The sequence below is a fragment of the Loxodonta africana genome, chromosome 2, assembly GCF_030014295.1.
Source record: "Loxodonta africana isolate mLoxAfr1 chromosome 2, mLoxAfr1.hap2, whole genome shotgun sequence".
NCBI classification, from domain to species: Eukaryota; Metazoa; Chordata; class Mammalia; order Proboscidea; family Elephantidae; genus Loxodonta; species Loxodonta africana.
This window is the reverse complement of record NC_087343.1, coordinates 100,622,925-100,638,908: the sequence shown is the minus strand read 5'-3', so window position 1 is coordinate 100,638,908 and position 15,984 is coordinate 100,622,925. Positions and strand designations below refer to the sequence as shown.

At 37.0% G+C, this 15,984-nt stretch overlaps 1 protein-coding gene across 16 annotated transcripts in view; it reads left to right on the top strand.

Annotated features, from left to right (window-relative positions):
* The window catches only part of ARB2A (ARB2 cotranscriptional regulator A), a 496,175-nt gene that overhangs the window by 333,616 nt on the left and 146,575 nt on the right, over nucleotides 1-15,984 (top strand). For 13 of the 16 annotated variants that reach the window (XM_023547664.2, XM_023547667.2, XM_064274065.1 and 10 more), the window contains 2 exons: nucleotides 3,333-3,449; nucleotides 10,104-10,188. In XM_023547664.2, the coding sequence (XP_023403432.1) occupies nucleotides 3,333-3,449; nucleotides 10,104-10,188 (202 nt within the window). Of the gene's footprint in view, nucleotides 1-3,332; nucleotides 3,450-10,103; nucleotides 10,189-11,579; nucleotides 11,644-15,984 lie in introns of all 16 variants that reach the window. The other 3 variants (XR_002785671.2, XM_023547678.2, XM_064274105.1) reach the window with 1 other exon arrangement.

Here is a 15,984-nt window from a genome sequence, read left to right as displayed (position 1 = left end):
CAAAAGGTCAGCAGTTCGATCCATCAGGCCTCCGTGGAAAATCTACGGGGCAGTTCTACTCTGTCCTGTAGGGTTGCTAACTGTAAGAATCAACTTGACGGCAGTGGGTTTGATTTTGGTTTTGTTTTTTATGGACTGCCAGAAGAATAAACAAATCTGTCTTGGAAGAAGTACAGCCAGAATGCTCCTTAGAAGCAAGAATGGCAAAACTTCATCGCACATACTTTGGACATGATATCAGGAGGGACCAGTCACTAGAGAAGGACGTCATGCTTGGTAAAGTAGAACGTCAGCGAAAAAGACCCTTAAGGAGATGGATTGGCACAGAGGCTTCAACAGTGGGTTCAAACATAGCAATAATTGTGAGGATGTTGCTGGACCGGACAGTGTTTCGTTCTGTTGTACATAGGGTCGCTGTGAGCCGGAATCAACTCAGCAATACCTAACAGCAACAACAATTCCAACTTAAGGAGCTCTGGTAGTGCAGTTGTTAAGAACTCAACTGCTAACAGAAAGGTCAGTGGTTCAAACCCCCAGCTGCTGTGTGGGGGAAAAATGTGGCAGTCTACTTCCCTAAAGATTACAGCCTAGGAAACCCTGTGGGGCAGTTCTACCCTGTCTTATAGGATCACTGTGAGTTAGAATTGACTCGAGGGCAGTGGTTTTTTGGTATGATATTTCCAACTTAGATTGACATGTAATAGGACTTTGGTGATCTGGATTCCTCCGTTTCAGATTTCTCAGTTTTGTAAACTATTATGGTCTTCTATTATAAACTGTTACAGAAGTTGTTTTCCTGCCCAGTTGTGCCTCCACCCATTCCTTGCTTTAGCTATAGTCCACCTAAGCTATATATCTTAAACATTCTTGATTCCTGCCTTTAGTCTGTCCCCACCATTGTGTACCTCACCAGCATTTTTTCATTAGTGCTTATGCACAGTTGAGGCAGTAAGGGAGGGAAGCTAACAAATGCAAGAAGCAGAGCTTTTGGAGAAAAAAGACAGTTGCAAATAATTCCAGTAGTACTAGATTCAGTTGCAACAAGGTTGAAACAAGTAAGTAGTCTGGAAAACTACTCTTTTAAGATTTTTACCAATTCACAATTCTACTAATCCTAACCAGTCAAATATTTGAAATTCTTTGTTACTGTGTTCATTTGCAAGAAGTTCATTGAAATCCTCTGGAATTTAGCCCATCTCTGCCTCTAATAATATATGTGAAAGTGCTTTTTAAACGGTAAAGGACTATAACAGTGTAAGGGAGTATCATACTGGGCCATAATGTGATTTCATGTGTGTGAAGAAAGTTGCACATCATCAAATCTAGTGTTGGGATGTGAAATGTCAGCCAAATGGACAGACAGACCAGGGATTTTTTTTTTCCCCAATAGTCCATCTAACAAGTGTATGTTTTTACAGATTTGTAGAATATTAATCCCCAGATTTTCTACTTTTGTACCAACTCCTCCACCTATTCAGTACTTAACTTATCCCATTTTGCAAATAAGTCTCAAGATTTAGCTTCTTCAGATACGCATGAGGCTGCATCTGTTAGCAACAACCACAACAAATCCAGGTCAAATATTTTAAAATGCAGAAACATTCTTGGAAAAACAGAAAAGTGTGTCCTTATTTTGTAACTCCAGCAACAGTTGCTCAAGATCTCTAAAAGTGTTACTGTTGAGAAGATGAGAGTATGGACAGATAAACTCATGAGCCAGGCAAACTCATTATTGAGGAGATTTGGCTTTTATTTAGTGTTGGTTTCAATTTTTATATTCTAGTACCAATGTGATCCAATGAGAATCTATTTATAAAAAAAAAATCATGAAGAAAGTAGCATACTATCTAATAATGTGAAATATTGAATTAGGGTATTTTTGCTTTTATTAAAATATTTATATTACAGGTGAATTTTTGCTCTAATATTATGATGTTGATAAACATTAATTTTAAGATTTCAACATCATATAAGTAGAAAACATAGGGCACAAAGATTTCAGGTGCAGAGATGCTGTTGAAGCAGCATTAACAGTGAATTAGATTCCCATTAGGGTAGTGTTCAATGATACCAAAAATCTGTTGCCATTGAGTCGATTCTGACTCATAGCAGCCCTATAGGGCAGAGTCGTACTTGCCTCATAGGGTTTCCAAGGAGTGACTGGTGGATTCAAACTGCCAACATTTAGGTTAGCAGCCAGAGCTATCAACTGCTGCACCACCAGGGCTTAATGATAAGGGATGTGCATATGCAGGATTTAAAGACATTTAAGAGATGTTTAATTCTAAATGCCAGCAGACATCATTTGGTGTCAGAAGCATGGCTTGCAGTGTTGTCTGTATCAGCTTTCATAGGCCATTCAGATTTCTCCCTTTTTTAAGTTCAGTATTATATTTTTGATAGACAATTTATAGAAATGATTAACAAATGTTAGAGAAATTGCTCTTTTTCTTTGATAGAACAGCTTAGAAGAAAAGACATTTGATGTAAAGAAATAGGGTATTACTACAAAATTTATGACTATTTATTGTATTCTACTATAATTTGTTATTAAGCTTTCTTACTTTTGGGTCACTGGTGTTAGTAGATTAAAACTCTTCTATTTTTCTGATGTAGAGCTATTATTTTTCAGTGCCTTTATCTTGCAGACCACTGATGAATTCTTTAGTAAGCCATTTTTCTTAATTTAAGAAATCATTTAATTTTATAGAAATAACATTCTGTAGAAATAAAGTATAATAGTTTGTTGACATAAAAAAATATATTAGAAAGCAAAATGATATTGGTAGACTTTAAAGAGAAAGATCTTTGTGGGCGTTAAAAACACCAAGGAATTACAAGAACATGCTGAAGAGCAGACTAGTTTAATTGGAGAAGTCAAAGCAAGATGTCTTTCTTTACTGATGTGTCATCTCCTGAAAATTAGAAGTTAGTCCTAAGTAGCTAACAGTGAACCCTGGGCACTAACTTCCCTGAAGCACCAAAATAGGAAGCAGTGGAAGAAACTTGTAAAAGAAACCCTCAGGGATTCCTCCTTTATTCCCCTGTGATCCCTTTAATCCTTGAATTGTCAAACCACATGGAAAATAATAGAGCTATGTAGTTTTAAGACTTAAGTAGTATTATCTTTTTAAAGGAAAATATTAGGTCTTTTTACATCTCTGGATAAGAATAGGGCATGTTTCCAATATAGAAAAGAGTAACTTTGAACCAGAGATGCATGTTGCTTTTTCATTTTTGATATAATATTATTATCTATGACTAAGCACACTACACCCAGTAGAAAACAAAAAAAATTATAGCCAATATTTTACTTTTCTTTTTTAAAACAGATGATTCAGCGAGAAGCAGATGTAAAAAGTAAGGTAACTGCTGTGGCGTTGACAGATTCTGTTCACAATGTGTGGCATCAAGAAGCTGGCAAAACAATTCGAGAATGGATGAGAGAGGTGAGACTGGATTTTTTTAATGCTGAAATGAATAGGTGTAAGCCTTTATGTCTTGAGCCCCCACCAACTTATAGCTGCTCCCACCCCCATTCTCCATTTCTAGAGGAAGAACAATTTAGAGAGAATAGAAAAGACTGGACATGATTGAAATAATAGTAGAAAATCCTTCTGAAGGACAATCTTTTTTTTGAAAGCCTTTTTTTTTCTCTTGTTATAAAATATTATGTATGCATATAGTATACAGTAAGAACCTTGACTACAAAAGGTCTCAGTGTTAGGAAATTTTTAGTCCCTGATGTTTAATTTTTCCACCAGCTATTTAGCATTGGTGCTACTTAATTACAGGAAAGAAGCTTAATGTACACTCTGTCCTGTCCTTTTCTTCTTGAAAGGCGGTCAGCGTGTGCCACTCTTAAATAGATTAGCTCAGTACTGCCAGTAGGGGGAGAAGTAAAAAAGCTGAAATAATGTTAAGCCTAACCCCTGAGCTAGGAGAAATCCCAGGGCTGGCCATGGTCCAGCCTCTGGCTAAGAAAGCTTCTTTTCACACTTGCTTAGGGGTGGTGAGCCTGAAAACTAACAAGGACTTGTCAGAGAGGCTCCTGTTTTTTTTTTTTTTTAAACTTTCAGCCCATTATTTCTTTCATTCCTGTTATAAGTGTCTGGCTTAGATTTTCTTTTTTATTTATATTTACCTTCCTGATATTATAAATAATTGCCATCAGCCTCCCCATCCTGTAGTCATTGTTTAATTAAATCGTATACTGACATTAATATGAATGAGCTGGTTGACCCACCTAGTTTTCTCCCAGTTTTTTTTTAATAGAAGATTCAGACGTTTAATTCAGCAGACCTCTCACCATGGAATTGTATGGTGGGTAGATTTCACCAGCCCTCGTGGTGACACTTGGTAAGGACTAGAGACTTGTTGTTTGTAAAGAGTATTGAATAGATGGAAGGACAAGGCTATATAATTCTAGAGTGTTACCATAATCTCACCAATCCGTTGTTACTGCTGTTGTTATTCTCCATTAGAAAAATCGCTTTCATTATGTAAAAGTCTAGAATACTTATACTCCATTCCTCATAATGCTATAAACATATCAGGATGTGTTTGGTTTTTGTTTTTCCCTTCATGTACTCCAACACGCAGGCATTTTCTGGCCATATTATTTGTCATATTTCTCCTTTCATAGCGTATCTACATTACATCCCTAAGTGCCTTTTCCAAGGACCTGAACTTTTTTAAGAGGAAGTTTCATTTTTTGCCTGTACTTTTTTTATTGTATTTATCTGTTCAGACAGATATGTGTCTAGCTCCCAGCATCATGTAAGTAGTGAAGTTCATAAATGAGCTGTTAGTTACCCTTTCCCACACGTAGCCTATATGAAATTCACTACTTGCCCCAAATTAGAAATGTCCTTACTCATTGTTTTTTTTAATTGGGAGTTCTTTGTGTAAGTCTCATTTCAGGTGAAAAATAACACAAAATTCATTTAGATTTACATTTTTTAAGTATTTATAACTAAGACTGGATTAGGTGTCCCCCTCAAAAAATGATAATATATTAATCCGTGTATTTTTTCATCTGCTTGACATAGGCACTAGTTGAATTCATCTTAATCAAAACTACCATTAATTTTTTTGTGAACATGGCTTTTATAAAACTTTATAAATATACTGGTTCTTGAATATGTAAAGAAATAGTACAGTTTTGGGCACTTTAAAGAGATTCAGTAAATCGCAGCTCTTGTTGTTACCTTCTCATGCCCAAATAATATAAAGCATATAAATTGCATTCTCCTTTGGCTTATGAACTGTTTGCATATTCAAATATCTTACAAAAGGGAAGCACTATGACGTATTGGAAGTAATTCAGAACAAGGAATTAGGAGAACTAAGTTTTGATAATGATTCTGGCGTATTCACTTGCTGCTGCTGCTGCTGCTGCTGCTGCTGCTGCTGCTGCTGCTGCTGCTGCTGCTGCTGTTGTTGTTGTGTGCTATTGAGTTGATTCCAACTTATACCGACCCTATAGGACAGAGTAGAAGTACCCCCATAGGGTTTTCTAGGCTATAACCTTTATGGGACGAGATGGCCAGGCCTTTTCTCCCTCAGAGTGGCTGGTGGATTTGAACCACTGACCTTTCGATTGACAGCTGAGCCCTTAACCATTATGTTTCCAGGGCTCCTTTTATTGACTTGCTAGGTAAATCAATAATTAAGGAGTACAAGGTACTCTTGGTCAAGCCACTCCATCTTATAATCTTGGGCAAGCCACTCCATGTTTCTGGGCCTGTGAGTTAGAAACAATAATTCCTGTTCCACCTACTTCATGAACTATTGTGAGAAATAAGGTGATGACCAAAAAGAAAATCCCTTGAGAAGCAAATGGTGCTACATAAATAGAAATGAAATGTATTGTTATAGAAAACACTATACTATCTCAGAGACAAAAATTATTAGATCATTCGTAATGGAGCCTTGGAATTATCCCTGCACAGAGCTCTTCCCAAAAAATGAGAACAAAAGGGGAAATACAAAAATCTATGCTAGATACCCTTGTAGTAACCCACCTAAATATGTGTGAGCCCCTAGTAGAGATGATTTCTAAAGCCAATTCAGTGTGGTTTGACAAGAAAGAGTCTGGGTTTCCCAACACTCACGATGAAACTTCTTTCTTTCTTCTTAGTCCCTGTCCACTTCACAGGACTCCTTGAAGTAATGAGCAAACAAGCTTGGATTACAGAAAATAGAAAGGGCTTTATGTCTTGAGCAGGGGTGTTGGGATAGGGTAGCATTTGTGTCCCTCAGCATATTGCTTCCTCTGCCATCTCCTACCACAATTTCATTTGGAATCAGCTCAAAAGCTGAGATATTTTTCTAATATCCCTCCCATGAAGAAACACCGTAACTAAACCGGAATGTTATCAAAAGTCTCTGTGCATTTGTCTCTTGAAAATTGGCTGCATTCTTTTACCAAACAGTGTTTTAAAATTTGGAAGTCGGACAGTGGTACAAATTGCTTACTCATTCCTATCATACTGTCAAGACTGAGTGAGCGAATGTCCTTTCCGGACATACCTCTGGCCTATAGAAGTCTCCATCAGTCTAGATAGCTCTACACAATGGTCATGAGCTCTTACCTGTCACCCTTACCTATTGCCATTCAGCTCTGAGTGTGGGTCCTAGAAACACAACCTGGTGAATTGTAGTTGTACTTTTCTGAGGACACAAAGCCTTCCATATTAAAGATTAACCTCTGAGGCAATGATGATTTTAATGAATTTAATTTTAATGAATTTAAATGTAAACTTAGCCGGGGCAGCAAGCATCTCCAGATAACTCCAAATACCTTGCACAAGAATTCGTACCATCTAGTTTTCTTTTTAAACTAATGTACTAAATTTAAACCTCTTTAGTTTTAATTTATTTCATGTCTACTCTGAAATATTGTCAACCCCTGGTTGAAATGTTTAAGGGCGTCACTCAGCATTGTGGCCTATAGATACTTCTAGTCAATAACAGTAGTTCTCAAACTTTTGTATTTCACGGAAAGGACAATTTATAACCACAAAAACCTGTAAGGTCATAATCTCAGAGTAAAAGATCTTTAAATTGAAAACCCTTAACTCTAAGAAACACTTGCTTCATTATCTTTATTTTTCTCTTTTTCCCTCAGAGCCAGAGAGATAAGAGTTACATGATTCATTCCAGTCTGCTGGCTCTGGCCAAGGGCTCCTTTCTCTATGCTTGTTGGTTGGGATGAGAGGGGCTGCATCTGAAGCTCCAGCATGGGTCTGTTGGTACCTCTTGTCCAGCATGTGCCTTGTTACCTGCTTAGGGCACCTTAGAATAAGATCTCCAGGGGGCTGGGAACACACTCCAGCATATTTGGAGTCTACATAGGGCTTTCTTAAGGGGCTGTTGACATCACCACCCAGGATACTTCATTACTGTTCTCCTGAACTTGGACCACAAAGAACTGGGGTGGGGGGCCAAACTGGAACATTGAGAAGAAGGATAGAATAAGCATTAGAAAAACAGTCAAAAAGATTTGGTTTTCAAACTATAGAAGCACATCTCAGAATAGGGATTACATTTTATGAAATGAAATTTCAGACAGATTGAATTCATGTATAATAGTAAATGTTTTTCTTATCCTTATTTCTTTACATGTATTTTCCAGTATGCTCATATTGTTTTATTTCATTGTACACTATCACATGGCAAACATATTCTTATCTTGTTTTGCTCTTTTTTCTATATATTTTTCCTAGTGGGGTAAAAATGTATATACATTCATATATATATATACACACACACATATACACACACACATACACACCCGCTCTTCAGACCTACAGTATCAAATCTTTAAAATCCTACACAGACACTTTGTCTCTCCAGAAGACTTCTGGACATACTGAGTTTACCTACAGAGTGTTTATGTTCTATCCTATTTTTATTGGAGATTAAAGCAGAAGCTAAATAAAAACCAAAGTTTCAAAATCATAAAATTTTAACCTATATTTTGCTTTAAATGTGTATGTTAAAGGTGACCTAGATAAAGTTCATTTTGTTCAGGTTTTAAAGTCAGTGATAACAAGTTAGAAAATGATTAATTGCTTTCATATTATACTGTTATTATTTTTGTTGTGTGCCATCGAGCCGATTCCAACTCATAGCAACCCAATAACCATCACTTTTATTAATACTAAAAATTCCTGTAAGACATTGTTTTACATATGTGAGGTGTAGGTGCACAGTATTAAGACTGACATATCACCTGGATAATAGCCGACTTCCATCAGATTTGGAGGTACTAGTAGGATGAATAATAATTAAAATATATACCTAATCGCTGCCTGTCTGTAGTGCTAATTGCTGTCATTGAAAAGACTGAATTGTTTAAGAAAAAGAGAGAGAAAGAGAAAGTCATTCTTCACTGAAGCTATCTCCCTGTATCATTGGGAGCCTATTTTTAGTACCTATAGAAGTCATGATTTCTTGAATTTATTAGAGGCTGTGATGAACGATAAAACAAATCATCCATTTACATATCTTGACACTGCTTTGGAGAATACTTATTTCTTACAAGCAAGTGTCACATTGTATATAAAAGCTGGCTAATTGTGTGCTAATCTGCATTATCTAGAGCTCTCTGATGTGGTATTCTATCAATAGTAATATTAATTTTACTTATTTTAAATGTATGAAATATCTTCTAAAATCCTACTTCTTTTATAATTTCTGATCTCTTACATTGTATAATTTTGCATTCAGCTGCTAATTAAGATTAGGAATGCACATCATAGAATATGTATCCACTTTAAACCGTCAAGCTTTTGGGATACATGAAAATACTAATATTTTATCCATTTTAAATGTAAAAAGAGAGAAAGCATTTAAGAACATTACTAGACGTTGTGTTTGTTTTCATGTTTTTTTTTTTCCACACAGTTCAATAGTTTCATTGATCTACTGTTTCTTACAAAAATCTGGCATGCTTTGTGAACTTCACTTTCTAATCTCATACAGCAACTCTTCCTTTATGTTATTCCTGCTCTCCCTGGTCCCAGAACAGTAGGGTTGCCTTGACAAATCTATTCAAAAGCCATTCCTCGGCCTTTATTGGTGGGGACTGGGGCCTTTGAAATTCTCTCCTCACTGCAACACAGCTGACATCTTCTTCCAGACAGAATGAATTAAGGAAATACAATAAGACACTTGATCTACCAGTCAAGGATCTTTCCACAGTAAGGACGGATTCCATGGTGCACCACCAGGGCAGCAAGCATCTAAAAATACACAATACGTGCTTGTTTACCAGAATAGCAATCGGTGATTTTTCCAACATGATTGATGGGATGATTTCTTTTTTAAAAATCTGTCTGGAAATTCATTGTGTGTGTGTATGTATGTGTGTGTTGGGAAATTACCAAAGAAATATATGACGCTAATCACATTTTTTAAAGGCCAGACTTCAAATACAGACTTAAAATGTATGGAAGGAATATAGATTTTTTTTAATTTCATTTGTCTGAGTTGTAAATCATCATTGCCTCAGAGGTTAATCTCTAATATGGAAGGCTTTGTGTCCCCAGACACATAGCTACAATTCACCAGGTTGTGTTTTCCTTTTAACTGTTTTGATATGGCCTTCACTGAACCAGGTTTAAGTAAAAGTTAAAAGATGATATATTTATTTGTGCCAAATTTTTAGGAATAAATGCAAAATTTATTTCTCCTAGGATTATACATACAAAGGATATAGTTTAGAAATGTAGTTATTCTTTACATGATCAAATTAATATTTATTTCAACGAATTTCCTTTAACTATGATCTCGCTATGTATTTCATTACTCCTTAGCCATCTAACTTTCTCTTAGAAATATCCTGCATCATGGTTCACAGAAAGTTACACACCTTATTATTATGAGCACAGATGATTGGCTGAATTGTAAAAGACAAACCTTTTCTACAGTCTTGTTGGTCATGAATAATTACTGTTTGCATAAGAAATTCTTTAAAGTGTATAGAAAAATGAATGCACTTGTAGTAGTTGATCGTATAGGATAATCTCTGTAGCCTAAAAATTTGGTCTTGGCTTCAATTGTTTCAACAGAGAATTGTCTCTATTACATTGCAGAACTGTTGTAATTGGGTCTCCAGCTCAGAACCATTAGACACGTCAGTGGAGTCCATGCTGCCCGACTGTCCCCGAGTGTCAGCAGGTATGTGTTGGGTGTTCAAGGAGAGATGTGTGATTTTTTTTAAGGTGAAAATGTATTCTGATAAAAAGTACAACTTTATTTTGTGAATTAAGCGTGTTATTCTGTCTTGAATTGCTGAATGAATTCTTGGTAAGGTAAGGCATGACTCTAATCCACTATTAGAAATTTAAATAGTTTAAAATGCTTATCCAATAAGCTCAGTAAGCTTAGTAGTAAAAACAATTTAAAAGCAATGTGATAGTTGCTTTTGGAGCTTAGGGAGACAAAAAAGACATACGTAAATAAAAGGTTGACTCAGACAAGGACTGGGTAGCCACATGGGGTATTTCATAGGATATTTGTCTCTGATTGAGTACTAACTCAATGACAGGCAGAAGACGCTGTGAATTGAGAGAAGGGAGATTGCTGTGGCCTAGAGTATTTAGAAAAAACTTTCACGCAAAAGATTTTGGCTGAATCTTGGTGGTTGGATAGGATTGTGGGAAGTCATGCCAGGATGGCATTCTAGGCAAACAAAACGGCAGAATGCAAGGAGTAATGGCTAGATGGACTGGAAGATGTTTACAGGCCTTGCCCTGATGTCTGAAGGAAAGAGGTGGAGACTCCAGCCAGTTTAAGGAGGGCATTGACTTCCAGCCCATAGAGTTTATACTGTAGTCTCTAGGCAAGAGAAGCAGGTGACATTTGTCATTGCTTTCTGGTTTTGGCTTTCACACTTCCCAACCGATTTTGATGGTAGAAACAAAATGAATAGTGGTATCTGGTTATGGCTACAGAACAAAAATGGGCTTGCTCTGGTTATAGACGCCAGAAAATGAGTAGAAGTTTGGAACACAAACTATGAAACACTTGGAGGAGATAGCTAATCGCTAAGTACTTAGAAGTTGCAGACACATTTCCATATTTAAAAGAAATAATTTGGAGAAGCGTTCAAATACTACGTAAAGAACTACTGTCCTAACTAAGCTATCATTAAAACCTAAACTTCAACTGAACGTCACTGTCATTATAGCTAAACTTCACAGGCGTATCATCCAGGGTTCAAACAGAGAAGCAGATCCACTAGGAGAGATAAACCCATGTATATATATGAATGGTGTGTGTGTGTAAAATATAATATACATATTATATATAGTAAAGGATTTGTTTTAGGGATTTCACATAAGATTTGACCAGAGCTGGTCAAACAGTCATGTAAGGCTGTTGACTTTGCATCTGATACTGGAGCTTGAGTCAGCAGAGCAGACAGTTAGTAAGAGAAAATGGATATAAAGTCAGGGAGAACAAGAATGAGCTGAAACCCATAAGCATGAGCTGGAGTCCATGAGGATAGTGTTCAACCTATGTCTATTCTTGTTGTCTCTGTCCTTGGTGGTGTGGATGTCCTGTAGAAGCCAGTGCCTTGTGTCATGGAACTAAATATACACACACCTGGCCACTGCCTCATAACAAAAGGTAAGCCAGCAAATAAGCAACACCTGTGTCAGCTAGAAATGACTGCGACCTCACTTTCACCCTCCATATCTTCTATAAGCATCTCTCCTGTGGTCCACCTAACTGGAAACATATGGAAAAGGAATTATGGGAATTGTAGTCTGGCCTAGCCAAGCTAACATATTACACAAACCATGACAGTCCACCCCTTACCAACTTGGCACTTATATACGTCTCCTTAAACCAGATTTAATCTCTAAATAGAGAAATAGTAATAATAAAATCATCCTTCCACCTAACGTAATTCATCTATCCCACATACATCTGAAAACTTTTCCTAGAAGAGAGTACAAAGTTCCTTTTTTTGTCTTCAGATCATGATCATTCTTCTCACCTTTGGTATCATGGAATTTAAATACTGAGAAATAAAGCTAATTGCTATTGACACTTCTTATATTAATTATAAAGGAATGAGAGAGAAGAAAACAAAAATATTTCATTAATATATCTAACTATTGCATTCTTCATTTTTGCAGCTTATCCAATAGTTGTTTTGTTGTCGTGTGTTGTGAAGTCAATTCTGACACATAGTAACCCTATAGGACAGAGTAGAAGTGCCCTATAGGATTTCCTAGGCTGAAATCTTTACAGGAGATCACAAGATCTTTTCTCCCACTGAGTGGCTGGTGGGTTCGAATAGCAGATCTTGGAGTTAGCAGCCAGTCACTTAACCATTGTGCCACCAGGGTTCCTTCCTGTAGTTGTAGCTAGTATTTACTACTACCTTCTTCCACTTTTTTTTTTCTTACACTATCCACTCCATATTCTCATTGCTCTCAACAGTCATCTGAGCTGTTCATGGTTCCTTGCCTGATGGAATGATCCAAACCTTCATTTCTATTAGTCTAAGCCATTAGAAATCCTGCCTCAGTTAGGTCGTTGTGGCTTTTTGTTGACTTTAATCACAGGACATGGAAGTACTAAGGAGGTGCCATGGAGGATCTTCTATATTGCATACATAATTCTCCTTAACTTTATTGTGCAACTCAATTTTCCATTGGCCATCAAGATCACCCACCCTAGCCAGTATAGTAACACCCTCCATTGCCTCCATGGTTTAGTGGCATAAGGAGCCCAAACTGGCAAGATGGCAGTTCCAGCTTTCAGCTCAATGTCATCTGATGGAAGCATTTCTCCCTTTGGAACTAAAACTTCTAGACCAACAGAGCCTAAAGTCATGGGAATGTGATGCAGTAGTTTTACTAGCGGATCACTAAGGGTAATAGTGAGAGGAGCCACCCCCATTGCCACTCTTTAATTCACAGATCTGGGAGAAGTAGCACTATATATTAAATGCTAATTTAGATTAAATACCACATCTTGGAGGACATTGATCCAACCCCCCATGGTCTTGTCACCCATCAGGAACCATAAATGAGTTTTCAAAAGATCATTCCACCATTCTGTCAAGACTGCTGCTTCAGGATAATGAGGAACATAGACAAGTGAATGTTGGCAGACCTCAGATTCTCCCTTGTCCTCTCTCTTGCTCACTCTCATGAAAGCCAGCAGCCATGCGTGAGCTGCTCCCTGGACAGGCCCATGTGGGAAATAACTGGTGTCTCTGGCGATGAGCCAGCAAGAACCTGATGCTTGCCATCAGCCACGTGAGTGACCTTGGAAGGGGATATGCTCCCAGCTGAGCCTTGAGATGACTATAGCCCTAGCCAACAACTGATTGCAGTCTCTGAGAGACCCCGTGCTAGAGTGACCCAGTCACACCATGCCCACATTTCTGAGCCACAGAACTGGAATGATAAATTGCTTTAAACTGTCAAGTTTTGGGGTGATTTTTATGCAGCACTGTATAATCAGCAGAACAGATTTAAACTTCAACTCTTGTGGTCACTCAGGCCTAAGCAGAAAAAACCTTAGCCTTTTTTGAGACTAAAGCTTTGTAAGATTCATCTTAGCTCTGCTACCTAGGGCTAAGATCTATTCTTTTTCTGACTATACTGTACTGTTAGTTACTGTTGAGTCTGTTCTGACTCATGGTGACTCCATGTATGCAGAGTAGAACTGCTTCATAGGGTTTTGAGGCTCTGACCTTTCAGAAGCAGATCACCAGGCCTTACTTCCAAAGCATCTCTGGGTGGGTTTGAACTGCCAACCTTTTGGCTAGTAGTCCAACACTTAGTCATTGCACTACCCAGATAATTCTCTTTTTCTAAAGAGGGGCCTTCTCCCTCACTGCTGGTTTAGACTTTGTTATACAATTTATCAGAAAAAAGATATTAAGTTTCTTCTTTATCACAGTCACTTGATCTTATATGAATCCTCTTAACTATTCAGCTTTTCTCTGACCAGTTTTTTTCTTAAGATAGAACTTGATAGTCCCTATAACCTTCTCTTCCCTGTGAGTTTTTATTCAAACAGTGTTCGCTTAAATCAGAAGGTGATTTCATATATACTCCCCAGCATATATCCATTCAATCCTTAAATATTTATTGGCCACTTATTATGTTCCAGGCGCTATTCTGGAAGTTCGGGACATAACAGCGAACAAAAGCTTGTCGCGACTCTCTTTTTTCCCAGAAAGAAAAAAAAGAATTGTTTCCTGGCCCTTTGTTAATGGGTAGTTTCCTCCTTTTGAAACTGGTATCAACATTAAAAAAAAAAAAAAAAAAATTATGTTACATCAAATAAGAAAAGACTTAGGCCAGCACCCCCAGCATTTTTCATGGCAGCTTATGAAGACTGAACAGTTTTTAAACCAAAATCAGTAGTTTCCCTCAAAGAGTCATTAAAAGATGTTAAATAAGAGGTATGGCATGATGAAAGTGGGATTTAAAGATTAATTTAGTAAATGGATGAAAGAGGAGTAAGAAGCTGGAGACAGTAGGCCCAGTTAGCTGGCTGTGCAAATAAAACAAGTATATGGGGTTGATGGTGTGAATTGGAGCAGTGGCAATGGAGAGGACAGGAGAGCTACAACAACTGTTACTCAGAAAGAATCCACACTCCTTGATGACAAATAGATTGGGTATAAAGGCTGAGGGAAAGAGAGGAGACAATGAAAAGCTACAGTATAAGTGACTGGGAAGATGAAAATACCCTTGCCAGAAGTAAGATAAAAAAATAGAGGGGGAAATCAATTAAGGGCAAGAGATGATGAAATCGTTGTATGACCTATTTGATTGAGTTGGTGGCAATTGTGGTGATGACAGGAAATTCTCATGGAAATAACTAAACTTTGTTGAACTATCTTTGAAACACCTAAAATTCTCTGGTCAATTCTCCTGTTATCCATAATTTAAAATGGTAATATTATTTGAAGATGTCAGCATGCGCCCAGACCAAACCCATTGCCATCAAGTCAATTCTGACTCATAATGACCCTATAGGACAGAGTAGAACTGCCCTGTAGGATTTCCAAGGCTGTAATCTTTACGGAAGCAGGCTGCCACATCTTTCTCCCACAGAGTGGCTGGTGGGTTTGAAATAAGGACCTTTGGTTAGCAGCTGAGTGATTAACCACTGCACCACCAGGGCACTGACCACAAATAACTAATGGATCTATGGGTTGTGATAGCAAATGACATTACCTAAAAATACCCATTTTACACTGTATTTTTTCCTTTATGACAATCCGTTTCCCTTTAAAAAGAAAAAAAAAAGGATCTGTCGCTCAAAATAGCTTCATTTCATAAATGGAATTTACCTGTGAATATATATATTTAAAAGCAGGTATAATAAAATTTTTAATTGTGCTTAAAATATCATGATTATTTTCATCATACAGTCATAGTGTTTTCATTTTTCTTTTTGAAAGCAACTGTAGTACTTGACAACTCCACACTTATGAGTTGGCAATGTTGCATCTTATCCTTAAAATGAAGAATGACTCTCAGTTGTTATAACATACAGTTAATGGCAGATATTTGAGGGGTTTTCAATCCATGTCAAGTGACTGGTTCCCCATTTCTTTCTATTTATAGTATTTCCTACTGTAAAATTGGCCAGTTGAATACAGTGTTACCTAGAGGATGATATAATTAATTACTGTTTATTAAATAACTTACATTCTGTATGTGTGTGTGTGTATTTAATAAAATGGCAATAGCAAATGTCTGTCTCACATATCTTAATAGAAATGTTATGAGGACCATTTTTACAGTATCTGGAGGAATATTTTGAGTTCATCAGAAGGAAGAAACTATGAAAATGTTATGGAGTACCGTATGTTTTAATTAGTTATCTTAGAATTTAAGGCTGTCATTTATTTTTAAACTATCATTGATTATTTTAATTCTATAGGATTGAAAAAGCATTTGTGGAAATATTCTTTTACTCCTGTTACTA